This window comes from Amborella trichopoda, chromosome 2, assembly GCF_054954075.1.
Source record: "Amborella trichopoda isolate Santa Cruz 75 chromosome 2, AtrichopodaSantaCruz75HAP2 v2.0, whole genome shotgun sequence".
NCBI lineage: Eukaryota > Viridiplantae > Streptophyta > Magnoliopsida > Amborellales > Amborellaceae > Amborella > Amborella trichopoda.
In genome coordinates, this window is record NC_142337.1 from 66,299,282 (window position 1) to 66,315,424 (window position 16,143).

At 42.7% G+C, this 16,143-nt stretch overlaps 1 protein-coding gene across 8 annotated transcripts in view; it reads left to right on the forward strand.

Annotated features, from left to right (window-relative positions):
- Positions 1 to 16,143, forward strand: part of LOC18430227 (vesicle docking protein) — a 37,777-nt gene that overhangs the window by 9,260 nt on the left and 12,374 nt on the right. For all 8 annotated transcript variants that reach the window (XM_088859593.1, XM_088859592.1, XM_088859597.1 and 5 more), the window contains exons 3-4: positions 12,110 to 12,253; positions 13,138 to 13,290. Coding sequence is in view for 2 of the 8 variants with exons in the window: in XM_088859591.1 (XP_088715717.1) it covers positions 12,110 to 12,253; positions 13,138 to 13,290 (297 nt within the window). In the remaining 6 variants the exon portion in view is untranslated. The remainder of the gene's footprint in view (positions 1 to 12,109; positions 12,254 to 13,137; positions 13,291 to 16,143) is intronic.

The window sequence follows — 16,143 nt, forward strand, 5'->3', positions numbered from 1 at the left end:
ACCCCCGAATAACTCCTCTCTTCTGCCTCCTGTTGGGTTCGCCCCTTTCACCCCCTTCTGCATCTCTTCTACCCCTGAGACGTCCTCTGCCCTCAGATCTAGACTTTCGGCTTCCCTCTTAGGGATCTTCAAACCTAAAAGAGATGGCATCAGAGGGATAGAGAGATGGGCCAAAGTTCATTGGAAGGAACCCAACCTGTCTTGTAGCCGTCTGTCCATCGGGGAATTTTTGTTCTTGTTTCCCTCACCAGAGGTAGCCCTCTGCAACTCTTCCACGATGGCCGTCAAAGGTGCTTCGTGCTCCCTTAGACCTTGGACCTTCAAGGAAGGGTCCTTTAAGAAGCAACGAATTTGGCTCACCCTTATCCATATTCCTCTCCACTTATGGTCCCCTGGTACATTTCAAAAAATAGCGGAGGCGTGCGGGAACCTTATCTCCATACACTGGATTTCCATGAAGTCCCTCCCTATGGACTCCATACGCCTTCTCCTGGAAGTTCTTGACCTTGTTCAGATCCCCAAAATCATATGGATTGCAACGGAGGACCTATTCTATGATGTTTCCTTATCTTGGACTCAAGCGTCCCCCCCTTCCTCTTCCTTTTCCGACAAGCGGTTCCCATTCCATCATCAGAATCTACCTCTAGCTGGTTGGTGGTAACTACGAAGAAGAGACGTCCACCCAAGAACAAGATTTTCCCCCCAAACCTGGGCCGAGCTAAGTCGAGTCGTAAAAGTCGCCATAACTGTGTCGACCCTATCCGAGTTGAGGAGGGAGACCCGATTTGCTGTTGCCCGGTGACCGAGGGAGTCCTTACGAGGCTCGAGAAAGAGAATCAGGTCGACTCTCCATCCACTCGTTCTTTCCCCCTCTCTGCAGCTCGACCCGGTCCACCTTCCCTTGCTTCTCTTTCTACCTCTCTCCCTCTACTTGATCTTCGCATGCATGCCCGAGCGAGTCGACCCGACCCTCAAGTCTTGCCCATTGAAACACCCGCTGGAACCCACCTGGCCTTCCCTCCTGCCATCTGTCCCTCTTCTAGCCCCATCTCCATACATGCGGCATCACCTACTCTCCCCTATCTTCCACCGCCTTCGTTGGCCACAGTGACCCCAACGGTCACCTGTCCCTCTTCGAGACCCATCCCTATCCAGGCAGTTGCAGGCTCCTCCTCACCATTGCAGCCGCCCTCGTCGATCCACCTGCCCTCACCTACCGCCTCCGATCTTGCTGAGCTGCTAACATCGCGCCAAGTGCCCTCACGCCCTTCCGCTAGCCCGCCGTCTTCACCGTCAACCTCGTCTGCTGCGCCCCATATCCTCCACCTCCTTCCCTGCTCTCTCTCAACCGAAGGTCTAGATTCCTCTTGGGCCTTCTTCGCGACCCGCTTCTTCCCTCTCCGTCCTCCTCTGGTCTGGGTACTTCCGGGCCATCTTCTCTCCCTCCCTCTTCGACTTGCACGTCGCTCCCCCTCACACGTGTTACGCTTGCCCCTTTTAGCGACTGGTGTACCCCGCCTCACCACCTTTCTACCCCATCCCCTCCGTCTAGTTGTCCTCCCTCTTTTTCCTCTACCCCCCCTCCTTTGCCCATTTCTTCGCCCACTTTTCTCCTTCACTGCCCCGCCTCTCCATCCGTTTCTTCGGCCCTCACCCCTGAGTCACCTCCTCCTCCTTCAATTTTGTTCCCTCCTTCTTGCCCTGCTTCCACTCAGCCGCCTCTCCAACCCTCAGAAACGCCCCCCTTTCCCTCCTTCCCCCCCCCCTGCCATCTCGGTTCTGCCCCCTTGCCCCTTTATCCTGTTTCTCCCCTTTTTTACCTTCCTTCCCCTTCCATCCGCCTGAATGGAAGGAACCTCCTTTCCCTTTGCCGTTGCCACCATCCTCTCCGGAGATCCCTCACCGCCTCCACTGGAAGAGATTGCCGCTATCCTCTTCCCTTATCTTCTTTTCTCTCCTCGTGTCATTAATGTACGACAAGTGAACATGCATCTAACATGTCTTCCCCCCGCGAGCTTGTTCCAGGCAGCAGGCTCGGACAAGTTTTTCATGCACCAATTTCTGACCATCTTCCTGGAGGCGTCCTCTTCCCCTATGCCTTCTGGAGCCCACCCACTACCCCCTATTCTTCCTTCTTCCCTCTCTATCCTTGCTCACCCTCACTTGCCGGCTCAGGGGTCCCCCCTCTTGCCTTACACCCCACAACCATACATCATCATCTCTTCTTGCCCCCCCCCCTTGCCCTCCCCTCCTCAGTGGAGGCAAGATGCTACCTCGTCTCACATTGGTACAGCCTCCGCCCCGTTCCCCTTTCACCTCGTGAACCCCCCATCTTCTGGAGTTCTCCTTAGCTCTACCCTCACCCCTCTTCCACTGTTGGTGGCCCTTGAAGAACCCCCCCTCTTACCCTCTCCGTCTCGCTCTCCATGCACAGTGGAGCCCCCCACGCCCCCCCCCCCCCCCCCCCCCGCCCCCCCCCTTGCCTTTAACCCAGCCATTGTTGGTCCCAGCCTCCCTGTTCAAATAGAGGACACTGCTGCGCGACCTGAGGCAGAGTCCAGCTCGCAGCTACCTCCGGAAGATGACCCTAACACAGGATGTAGTTCCAGAGATTCCAACTTCAAGGATTTGGAAAGAATGAAAGAAATATACAAAGTTATGGGCTTCGAATATGAAGGACCCGAGGGGCCAGTGCGTTGTTTTTTCCAGGCAGGGCCAGAGCCGTATGAAGGTGAGACAAAAGGGTCAAAGGGAGATCGTTAATCTCTTTTCTTCACTCCCTCAAGCCCCCCTTAGTCATTCACATCAGTGGTTTCACCCTAACACCCAACCGAGGAGGTCACCCAGACTGAACACCTCCAAGAGTACCCCCTTGCAAATCCCTTCAACCAATGAAGTTCTTGGCTTGGAACATTAGAGGCCTTGGTCAGCCTTGTAACAAATCCGCAGTCAAAGACCCCCCCTACCATCCTCACCCTTTCGGAAACTAAAATGCCCACCCCTACTCTCTCCCAAATCAGACAAGTGTGGGGCCGCAGACCCTGCCAATGGGCCTCCATTCCTGCAAATGGAGCAGCAGGGGGCATTCTCCCAAATCAGACAAGTGTGGGGCCGCAGACCCTGCCAATGGGCCTCCATTCCTGCAAATGGAGCAGCAGGGGGCATTTGGGACCCGTCAGACCACTCCTTAGAGTCAAGTCATCAAGCACTATTTTCGGTCACAATTCTCCTTTCTAGAATCTCTGACGGCCTGAAATGGAAATTCACGAGGGTGTATGGCCCTAACAATGAAGCACTTCGGGGCCATTTTTGGGCTGAACTAGATGAAATAGCATCCCTCCCGCACCCCTGTTGCTGCATAGGAGGGGATTTTAACACTATCCAGTGGGCCCACGAAAGAAACTCATCTTCATCTAACTTTAGAAGTATGAATGCCATTTTGAACTTCATATCTCGCAATGAGTTAGTTGATATCCCCATCCAAGGGAACAGATTCACATGGTCTAACCACGCGCAGCGACCCACTTGTTCAAAGCTTGATAGATTTCTTTTATCTATCGAGTGGGAGCACGCCTTCTGTGGTTCACTTGCTTACACCCTACCCAAACCCACCTCCGATCACTGCCCTATTGCCCTGGACACTGAATCAGTGCATAGAGGCCCCAAACCTTTCAGGTTTGAGCTGGCCTGGTTACAAGAGGCATCTTTGGTGGAGTTGATCTCTGTTTGGTGGAATTCCTTTTCCTCACTTGTCACAAGAAGGGCGGGTTATAGGTTTCAAACTAAACTCCAATTGCTCAAAGGTGCTTTGAAACATTGGAGCACGACCCTCCCCGGAAACTACACCAAAAACAAAAACTCCCTGCTTCAGATCATCCAATATCTGGACGTCCTTGAAGAAACCAGACCACTTACCGAACAAGAGGCTACCCTTAGATCTTCTGCCCGCTTGGACTACTTCACCAATCTCAAAAAAGAGGAACTCTTCTGGTACCAGAGATCCCGTGTTAAATGGCTCAAAGCGGGGGACCTCAACACTGGTTTCTTCCATAGGATTGCTAACTGTAGGAGATGAGACAATTACATCCTTACCCTGAAAAAGGATAACTCCATTCTCACCCGTGCAGAGGACATTGAGGTTGCTATCATTGAATATTTCCAGCACTTCTACACGGCCCCGCAAATAAGCCGACCCAGAATGACGTCTTTAGATTTCTGATCTTTATCAGATCAGTCCAAACTGTGGATGCAAGGACCTTTTTCCGAGAATGAAATTCTTGTGGAGCAACTCTCTAGAAACTTCGTCTGGTCTGGGCAACCTGAAAAAACTAAATTCCATCTTTTATCTTGGGACAAGGTCTGCATACCTAAACCACAAGGGGGATTGGGTATTAGAATCCTCAAAAAACACAACCTTGCACTGCTCGGGAAATGGTGGTGGCGCCTTTCCACCCAGCCTGAAGCTTTGTGGGCTCAGGTGATTCGCGACAAATGTCACATACCATCCTCTCATTGGGTACCCCAACACACAAATAGAGGAAGAGCTTCAGGGATCTGGAACTCCTTTAAACACTCCCTTGAACTTTTCAAAAAATTCATTAGGCTGCACGCAAGAGAAGGTTCCAAGGTCAATTGTTGGTCGGACTTATGGCTAGGGCACACACCCTTTAAGGACCTATACCCCTCCCTTTATTCCGTTGCATCAAACCGACTATCTAAGGTGTCTGATGAAATGGTTAACTTGGGAGGGAAAAGAGTGTGGAATCCCTCATTCAGAAGAAACCTATCCGAGGTTGAAATACCCATTTTCAATCAACTTCTTGCAGCCTTGAATGAAATCAATTTGCCAAATTCTGGAAATGATGTTTTGGTATGGACCCCCTCCCCCTCAGGTAACTTCACCGTGGCCTCCTTCTACCAAAAACTGATCCAACCCACCGCTTTGCATACGACTTTCCACACAGCTACAGTTAAAGCTTGGTCTTCCTTGGGCCCCCTGAGGGTGCAGATGTTTAACTGGATAGCATGCCATCAAAGAAATCTCACAATAGACCAACTGCAAAGGAGGGGAGTGCAAACCCCTAACAGGTCCATCATGTGCCTCTCGGAAGAGGAGACCAATGCCCGCCCTTCTCTATATTCATTGCGACCTGGCATCATTTTTATGGAGCAAGGTCTTGGACCTCTTCAACCTCCAATGGGTCATCCCACCCACAGTGCCCGATATACAGGGCACAGACTTCAGTGGGCCATGGCCAAAGGCTGGGAAATCTCTGTGGAAAGCAGCCACGGCAGCACTCCTTTGGGTCATTTGGAAAGAAAGGAATAGCAGAATTTTCAGGGGTTGCTATCAGCAGCCAATGGCAGTCCTCAACAAGTTTAAATCCTTGGTCACATTCTGGGCCACTAATTCCAAAGACTTTGTAGGAGTCCCATCTACATATTTCATTGACAATTGGGATCTGATATTAATCCACAAGCCCAGAAGGTCATCAAAACTCAGCTCTTGGCAACCAACCCCAAGAGGAGCCATCAAACTCAATTTAATGGCTGTTAAGGGGTAATCCAGGGCCTTCAGGGGCAGGCGGAGTGTTCCTAGGTTACCAGCAAAACATTCTCTTCACCTACACCGAACCTCTCGGGGTCATGGATGCTCAACATGCTGAGGCATCGGCACTTTTGATAGGATTAAAAAATTTCAACCAATCCTGGGCCACTACTCTGATAGTTGAAGGGGACAGCAGGAACGTCATAGCTTGGGCATCTAAAAAGACTCTACCTCCTTGGTACTTATTGGACATTTTTGATGAAATTGAACTTTTATGCAGGGATATTAGTGTCTTATGGACGCATACTTATAGGGAAATGACGGAGCCCTCATTGCAATTCAATCACGGGACTACAGGCCACTTTTTTGACTTCCTTTTGTTTTTCTCTTTCCCTCAACTCTGTATACACACTGCTCCCTTGTAAACTGGGTGTTCTATAAGCCCAATTTTTGCCAGGCCAACTTTTGGTTGTCATAAGTGATTTTTTGATTGTGCATAGGCCTTTTCCTGGCCCTGGGTGGCACCCATTTTTGTGAGGCTCACAACACCAACCTCATGTACTTCTCTTTTATTAATGACAGTTAAAGTTATCAGAAAAAAGTATGAAAGCATAAAAAGGTAAAAACCAGTCCACAACTCCACTTCGCATAGGCCATCTAGGCACATACTGACACAATTGTTACGATTACAATATCACAAAACTGATCGTTATGCATAAATGCTAAAAATAATAAGTAATCTTTATCTGTTTTGCATAAATGCTAAAAAAGTATTCAGCAATTTTTATCTTCATGGATGTCTTCACCTTCCTCATCATTGAATTCCTCTACTAACATCTAAGTCATCATCATCTCCACCACCTAGAAGAAAGACTACACATTAGTAAAATAGTAAGGTATAGAGTACAAACTTATAATTTACAGCAAATTACGTACGAACCATATTGGGAATGGGTTTATTATTATTTGGTGTCCAATATTGCCCAAGCACCAGCCCCCTCCTTACCGCCTGTTTTTTTCCCCCTCTCCTGCAATGAAAACACCGGATAGGGGGGCTATTCTTTCTTATTTCTTTGGTGTCTGGTGTTCGAAATACCGGACATCTATTGGCTGTCCCCAAAACCAGTGAGCCCTCTTTCAATGTAGTAGACTCAAACCCATTATAGTAATGCCCTTCTTTCACCACTTCTTCAACAAAGTTTATGGCTCTCTTCTTACTATACAGAAAGAGGCATAAAAGAAGCGAAATAAGAATCGAACTTGTTTTGTTGAGGAAGAGGACCAGTGGGTATAAGGGATGAGTTCGCCATGCCCACGTCGCTATATACATGATTCTACCTAACCCCTCTATTTGAATAAAATCTCTCTTTCTAACCCCCTTATTTGGAGAAAATATCACTCTCCCTCAACTCTTATTTGAAGAAAAACTCTCTCTCTCTCTCTCTCTCTCTAGTGGCAGAAAAAACCATATATGGGATGGGAAGGATGAGCGGGCCATTGGTTATCAAATGCCTCATAAGCCCAAAGGAAATTTGACTTTTTGTGGAATGAACGTATTGTCTATATTCCATAAGGGATTTAATGGTGAGACTTACGAGACAACAAAGAACCCATATTTTTTTTCTCTGGAACTTTTAAGATTGGTCATGATTTTAGTATTGGATGTTGCACAATGTACACAATCGCATAAATTGCTTAAAAAATTAAATTTGTTGGTTTTGTTCATCACTCTCTCTCTTTCTCACTCAGTTGAATTTAAGTACTGGTTAATTGCGGTGTGAGAAGAGCGCCATAGAATTTGCTGAAGAAGTGGTGAAAGAAGGGCATCAATATATTGGGTTTAATCTAATAAGGGCCAATCTTTTTTCGAAAGCATGGTCTATGTTAACCATCGACCAAAGGATGAGCTTGCTACATTCAAAGAGGGTTCGCTGGTTTTGGAGATAACAGATACTGTCCGGTATTTCAAACACCGGATAGGAAAGAATAGTCCCCTGTTCAGTGTTTCTATTGGCAGACATGGGGGCAACTTAGGAAAAACAAATGCCGTGGGGGACGGGGGTGGTGCTCGTAATATTGGGCATATTGGACACTAAATGGTAATAGACCCCTCCTAATATGGTCCGTATGGAATTTGCTCTATAGTTTACTAGCAATATATACCATATGTGCTCCAGAGAATTACTTATTACTAATTAAAGTATTAATAACTTAATATAATATAAGAAGGAAACCGGATAAAGTGCTTAAACCATAAAGGTATAAAACTTAAAATCTACCTTCTAGTGGTGGTTCTGTTTCCATTCAGTTATCCAGTTGCTCTTCAATGCCTTAAAGAGTTGGCCTCTCTTTCTCGGCTATTCTTGTATAATATCAATATTCTCCAAGTCGATTGGTTCCAAGCATATGGGTTTTTGCATAGTTCTACATTGCATAACATTTCATGTAATTTAAAGTTTTAAACATAAATAAATGAGAGCCTATTACCTCTACCTTATGATCAATTTGTATTGCACCAAGACCAAGTTGTTAAGCCTTTTATGCGCGAACCTATCACGCTTATCTGTCTGGATGTGTTGGAAACTGCTCCAATTCCTCTCCTAGACAACTTGCGCTACAATTTTGGTGCAGGACACAACTGCTCCAATTCCATTCCTAGGTTACTTGCCCTACAATTTTGGTGGAGGACATGAATTGTGAGTAAATGAAAATTTTGGGAATTTCCCCACCAACTGGTTCCAACCAATTTGCTGAAAATGGAAATTTAAAAGTAGAAAACAACATGATACATTATAATTTGTATTACACTTTAAGAATAACAAAGGATAATGTATACATTAATAAGATGGCTTACTGAGAAGGATTTCACCACATAAGGGGATAGGTTGCTCCAAATTGTCTCGAAGCTTCTAATATAACCACATATCTTTTGCAATCCGCACTTGCGTATATGTCTTATCATGGTATGCAAGCTCCCAAAACTCAGGACAGCTTGAAAAGTTGCCCTTGCTGTAGAGAACCTTTTGGTTAAGATAGTAAGCAGTTGCATGTATCGTTGTTGCAGCTGCCTTCCCATATATAATCTAAAATATCCCAATACTTCTCATAATGATTCTTGTGCTTAAAAGTTGCAAATTGCCTCCTTGGACTTGACCATTGCTTCATAAACATACCTTACAGCATGCCTAGAACCACCGTTAGCAATCCTCAGCACCTTTGCCAAGGGATTAGTTACTTGCAATGTTTAAAAAAATGGATCGGTGGGGTGGATTGTCCACCCCCAATCCCGGTTCGAATTGGCTAGATCGGCAATCCGGTTCGTTCTCAAATCGTTTGCCTTACTGATCCAAAAAAAATAAAAAAACAAAAGAAATACAATAAACATTAAAAGAGGCTTAATGGGTGGGGATTTAGGGGAGACCACATAAAATATTAGAGAAGCTTAAAGAAAAAATAAAAAAGAATAAAAAGGGGGATTTTAGGGGGAAACACATGCTGAGACCCATACCATTTCAGAATTGGTTCGGTCTCGACCAATTCCGCATCCGGATCGGCAACCTGGATGGGATATTGCCAGGTTTTAAAACACTATACTTGAATTATGTTGCCAAATTGACTAAAATTGGCTACCTAGAGTCGATTCTACCATTTCATTCCCACTAATCTTCTTGGTCCGTATTGAATCTTGCCAAGCAACTGATGTAACCATAACTCTCAAGCCATCTTTCTGCTGCAAATACTCTGTAGTATGAGGAAGTTAGTAGCAAATCTTGTTACTGTTGGCTTCACTAACCCCCTCCTTATTTGTATAGTTCCTCATAAGATTGAGTATAGAGTACTCGTAGGTAAATTTTGTAGGCGTCACTAACCCCCTCCTTATTTGTATAGTTCCTCATAAGATTGAGTATAGAGTACTCGTAGATAAATTTTGTAATTTCTTTCGCTTGATTCTCAATGGATCCAACATGGGACATCTTCCATGTATCCTCACGCCTCAGATGTTGTAAATATGCTGCACAAGATGTCCAAAAGATAGTGGATAATGCTCCTTTGCAACAACTGCTTCCCAAGGGAGTAGTTGGCTGTGTTATCAGTAATAAAATAGACCACATGTTGTGGCTCTACTTCCTCATAATCTCTTTAGGAAAACCAAATAATACCTCCTTAGACGTAACAATTTCAAAGGCATGATAGGACACCAAAATATTAATGAAATGCCGATCACTGGCATCTTTCCACCCATCAACCTTGACTGCATATGCATGGCTCTCCCATATCTCCCTATATGTGCCCCAACCTCTTCCACGTTCTTCTTTGACAACTAATTCCTGGAATCATGATAGCTGGGGCCTTCAAAACAGGGCCTATGAATGCCCCTGTATCTAACATAGACTGAAAATAGATGGAGTTGTGGGCATTAAAAGGGTTAACATACTAATCTGTTTGCCAAGCTACACACTTGTTTGCCCTTTCTATTGCCTTCATCCTGCCAACACGAGTCCGATGGTTGCTGGGAGCCCAATGTTGCCTTAGATGGGAAATAATACCCTATCCCACCTGGCCTTGCCTCCTAGGCCTGCTAATCGCAATCACCCTAGATGCTGTAGCAATGTTCTTTCCCAAGTACTCCCCTCTTTGATTGAGGGGGCTCGTCCTCTCCTTCCTTAATATCACAATTATTCTCTATGGGGGTTGGTGAGGGTTCAATTATTTGCTTCATTCGCTTCTCTGTATCATGATGTTCAATGCTTTTTTCTGTCTCATAGGTCAGATGAAAGGGAACTTTGAGTCATTTGGTGACATTCCCAGTCTTGTGAGCCAAATGCTCCTTAACCCGATGTATGGCTCCTCCCTTTATTGGTTGGCCACAATGTATGCATATGTTTTCTCACTTGTCTCCTTTTCCTATCCTATTGACATGCCCCCATACTAGATATTTTTTTCCTTTATTAGACCCACTCGAAGGCATTATTCTTCTGTGAGAAAATGACCATCCTCATTCCTACACCAAATTTCCTACCCCCAACCATGAATCCTAAACCCAAAGACCTAAGCCACAAAGAACACTTCACAAGAATTACAAGTTTACAAACCTACATCAAAAGAAAACATACAAATATAATTCCATTGGCCATTGCAAAGTGGAACTTTAAATTTGGATTAAGTCTAAAAGAGAAACCTATCTTTTACAGAACCCCTACACAAGTACAAAATGACTATAAATCAGTAAAAACTCCCGTTTCTTGAAAAGTATTTATTGAATAGTGAACGTGATCTATGAACTGTTTGAAATTTTGAATAATTGAACAGAAAAATTGATTATTCGTTTCTATATACCCATAGATATCAATATAAACTATAAAGAACAAACGCTTGGCTATAGAACAATTTCACGATTGTCCCTAGACTGATATGCAGAAAAGCACAAACTCTTGGCTATAGAACAATTTCACGATTGTCCCTAGAGGCATTTATTAAGTGACAACCTACAAAATAGATAAAAAACGAAAAATTAAAAATCCGAAATTGCACAAGATTTTAACTAGGGAACACTTTCCATTTATGAACATACTATATTTCTATTGGTGCGTTAAACAATGGGGAATAGAATAAGACAAGTAATTGAAAATAAAAAGCCAAAAAAAGGCAATATATGTACAGAATTAATAAAATCTACAACATAAGCAAATACTTGTAAATTTAACTATTAAAGCCAAAAAACCTTTAGAATGAATACAATAAACAACTCATTGCAGCTAATTGTTAAAAAAAAATCTATTACTGTAAAAGCTCTACAAAATGTTTTTATTTTTTATTATTTAATTTTTAAGTATTTTTAACTTTTTTTAAATCTAAAGAGATAAACCAATGAATATATCGAGTGGACTTACTTGGGTGTTGAAAATTTCAGATTAAGTGGCCAGAACAAGCTCATATAGTTGCTGGTTGATTGTCAAAAAGATAGGGCTTTTACGGGTTAGAGAGAGAGAGAGAGAGAGAGAGAGAGAGAGAGAGAGAGAGAGAGAGAGAGAGAGAGTTGCCAAATACTTAATCGCTCTCTAGAAAAGATGTTTTAAAACTTTAAATCCCACCAAAATATATATTTTATTTATTTATTGAAATGCCCTTTATCTATTTCAAAAAAAGGACCGAAGCAGTGTGAAAAATTGTTAAAAATGAGGAAGAACAGTCAGTTTTCGGTTTTTTAAGTCGCCATTGGGACATGCCGGTTTGGCACCGCACTCCTGGACTGACCGGTCCAGACATTAACCGGTTCATCACTGGCTCATAGGACATTCTGGTTTGAGGGGTTCGACTGGATTCGAGTGCACATTTTCCCAGTTTCAGGTTGGGAATGACCAGTCTAGTGTGGTTTAACATCATTGCTCTTATCTACTTATCTACTAGACACTTGGTTTTAATTTTTGCCAAAACCGTGCACTGAACCTTTGATGGATACTAAGAAAGGTATTGTATCATTTGGTACTTGTTGCAAAATAATATCGAGGTGAACATTTGATTTGACCGTGTCCTCAACATTCTTTGTTGCACTTCTTGTAGACAGCAGATCAGGTGGCTGATGCAATTGTTTATCTGGATGCTGGTTCCTTTGAGGCATTCCAATTTGTTGGTGCATTCCCTTTGTTACTGGAACTTGGTGCGCGTGCTATTTGCAGCTTAGAAAATGTGTCGTCTCTTGATGCTGTAAGTACATATAAATTCAAGTTATACTTCATCAATTAGCTGTTGGAAGTTGTGCTTAAGATTCTTCATCCTTTTTTTGGACATTTCTTGTCAAGATTGAGTGAAAGCATTCATCTCTCATGACTCATTGCTTCGAGTATTTGTTTTCTGGTTTAGGAAAGTATACTATAATTCAATAAAACTATGTAAAAACATATACCAAGGGCTCATCACCTCCTTACGTAATGATGCGCAGAGGAGTGTGGGACCTAACATTAGGGTCCTGTCCTGTTGTTGTGGGGCCCACATTCTCTCTCCATCACCATCCTTCAGGTGATGACCCCAATGGCCTATGGATTTTGTGTCATCCCTGGGTTTTTACACTTGCTTGTCAAGTAACTTTGAGAAATTGCAGATAACCATCCATCTGGCACATAGCCTTAACTCCTGGTAACATGCTTATCCCTCTGTAAACACATCATTCTTTACAGGGAATAATAATACCCCAAAGTAGACAATGAGTATATCTAGTGTAAGATTGATAAAGAAAAGAAATGCTTTACTGTATATGGCTTGTGGAGAACACATATTACATGCAATATCCCATAGCTGAGATACTGTCAGTAAGAGCATAGATGCTTAGCAGTGTATTTATCTAATAAGTTCAGTTATATCAACTGTGTTTTATTTTTGCTGGACATAGGAGAAACTGTTTGATATTAACTATTATGAACGAATGCGTAACATCAGTTCAAATTGCTCCGTTACGTCCTGAGCATTGTTATTGAAAATTATTAGGATCGTGAAATATGAATGTTACCCTTTTATAAATAGCATCATCAATATTTAGAACCTTAAAACACTTCTAATGAACTAACCATGAAACCATTTTTTGGATGCTCCAGGTGGTTAACTGGAAGTCAAATTTTGAGGATCCTGCGAAGAAGATCGTGGTCATAACATCACGCCTTTTAAGTGATGCGCATCGGTATATTTTACGTTGCCTAAGCATGCACTCAACTGTTCATCATTGTATGATATTCACGTCCATTTCAGAGGTGCTTCTTCTTTCCTGCTATTATGACTACATAATAATTAAACTAGTATTCAAGTATTATTTGCTTTTAGGAAACAAAAGGCTTGCTGGATAAATGCACTTTGATTCCTTCTGACCTATGTGTTTATCTGCTGAAATAAATTTTGACTTTGATACTTGTCAAAAAGAAAATATAACTAATTCTAATGACTGAGCATCGAAAGCATAGTTGTCAGGTGTGGGTGTTTTCCCGGGAGCGGGAGCTGGCTATGGGCCAAAGAACCGTGGATTGTTGGAAGCTCCTTGTTGTTAGGATTGTCGTCCTGTACGATCCTATATCAAACAAGCGCGAGCCTTGTCACAAGGAAGTGTGATTCCATGAGGAAGGAATCACAATAGTATGTCTAAAGGGATCGTGAATGATGCGTGGGTTCACAGTACCATTGGGCACAAACCTGAATCAGTGCATATGAATAAGTGCCGAATTGAGAAAACCCATATGCAATGCATCCTGCACTTGAGAACCGCAGTTCAAACAACCGGGAACAAGGATCACAATATAGGGACCTGCATTCCATCCAAGATCCCCAGTCGGCATGGTGGGATTGAGGTTTTGGAGCAGGTCCATGACCTTTCTTACAAGGTTGCAGCAACTATGATCGAAAGTATATTGTAATCCAATGGCCTACAAGAAACATAGCCTCTTGTAGCCCTCCCCATCTTATGAATAACATATGGCAATAGAGAATGAGAGAGATTCACTGTTGAGGACATGATATTTTTGGAGGTCTCACTCTCTCCGTAACTGTTCATTATGTCATTTGATGGTGATGGCACCAACATATTGTAGTTTCCCATTGTCCATTGCAATATAGTTTAACAATATAAGCCCACAACCCATATTTAACCTTTGCCAATTGGACAGACACTAATTGATTTTATTTTTATTGTTTTGTTTTTTCTACAAATCCTATCGACATGAAATTTGGGCATGTGGGGTTCACTTAATAAAACTATAAATAAAAATTTCAAATAAAAATTGATCGTTATACCAAAAAGTTGACCATAATACCCTTGAATGTTTCAAGGGTAATTTAGTCAAATTTCCATTTGAATTATTTTATTTTTATTGGGTGCGCCCTATCTTGATGTATGAGTACCCCAAATTACTAGTTGTGGCCATCTGTTTGGCCATGATGAAATCAAGGCCCTTGGCATATATCGTTCTGTCATCCCATTGACATACAACTGTGAAATTCTACACACACACACACACACACACGCACGCACGCACACACACTCATATATGTCATCAACATCATCATCAAAGCCTTCTCCCAACTATTTGCCGTCGGCTACGTGAATCTTGGTCCACCATTCTGCTCTATCAAGGGCCATACCCTCAATGAGCCCGCAAGTCCCTATATCTTTTCTTACTACTTCCAACCTTGTCCTTTTGGGCTTATCCCTTACCCTTTTTAAGGTATGCACTTGAACCAACTCACACCTCCTAACAAGTGCCGTAATTGTCTGCTTACCTAAGTCTACTTTCTCTCATCTTAGCACCTATTAGAGCCATATTTAAGTTCTCCCGAATGTATTCATTTCGAATTTCATCCTTTCTTGTCTTGTCACTCATCCATCTCAATATCTTCATCTCAACTATACTCATTCTAATAGGTATGTTATTTATTGATTGCCCAACATTCCATACCATAAAGCAAAGCTGGGCGGCGATCACATAAGACTCTAGTTGTACATCTCCACTTTGCCCACCCAACGTTAATTATGTGCGACTTCTTTGTCAATCTTTCTATTTTCCTGAATTATCGACCCAAGATATCGAAAGTACTCTCTTTTTGGTATTTCTTGGCCGGTCAATCTTAACTACTTCCTCGTCTCTACTCCTATTATTACGAAACTTGCATTCTATATATTGTCTTAGTCTGGCTAATTTTAAAAACCTTTAGATTCTAAAGCATCCTTCCAAAGTTCTGACTTTGTATTGATGCCGCTTCGGTTCTTATCAATCAAAACTATGTCATTCGTGATCAACATACACCACAATACCTCATTTTATAGGTTCCTAGTTAAATCGTCTATAACTAAAACAAGAGGTATGAACTCAATGCTGACCCCTAATATAGATCTATTGTTATTAAAAATTCACTCATCTTTCCACTAGTTGTTCCCACACTAGTTAGTGTTCACTCGTGAATATCTCTCACTAAGTCAATATAGTATCTGGAGACTCTTTTTTTGTCGTCACCTACCAAACTAAATCCCAAGGTATTCTATAATAAGCTTTCTTTGGATCAATTATGATTATGTGCAGGTCTTTTCGCTTTGCCCTAAACTTCTCAATCAGTTACCTAAGTAGAAAAATAGCTTTAAGTGTTGACCTCCTTAGCATAAAACCAAATTGATTTTCTGATACACTCATTTCATGCCTTAATCGTTGCTCAATCACTCTCTTCCATAGCTTCATGGTGTGGCTCATAAGTTTGATCTGTCGATACTTTGCACAATTTTGGATGTCTCCCTCGCTCTTGTAACAAGGTACCACAATTATTTTCCTCAATTCGTCTGACTTTTTTGTTGGGAAAAGTTTATGTAAGGTAGAATTAAGGTGCACCTCTAAAATTCTTTGAAAAAGGTTTCTTTGATGTTAGAAAAACAATTGATCATCACGATATTGAGATGTATAGATATGGAGAAAAAAATAGATTTTAAGTCTTAGAAATAGTACATTTTGCAACATATTATTTGGACTGTCCATTTCTAGATTTTCATGCGTTTATAGATCTCGTTTTTTCGGTAGATAATGGGCTAAGTAGCCCACCTTTTGTAGGAAGAATCAGTGGCCCACCTCTTT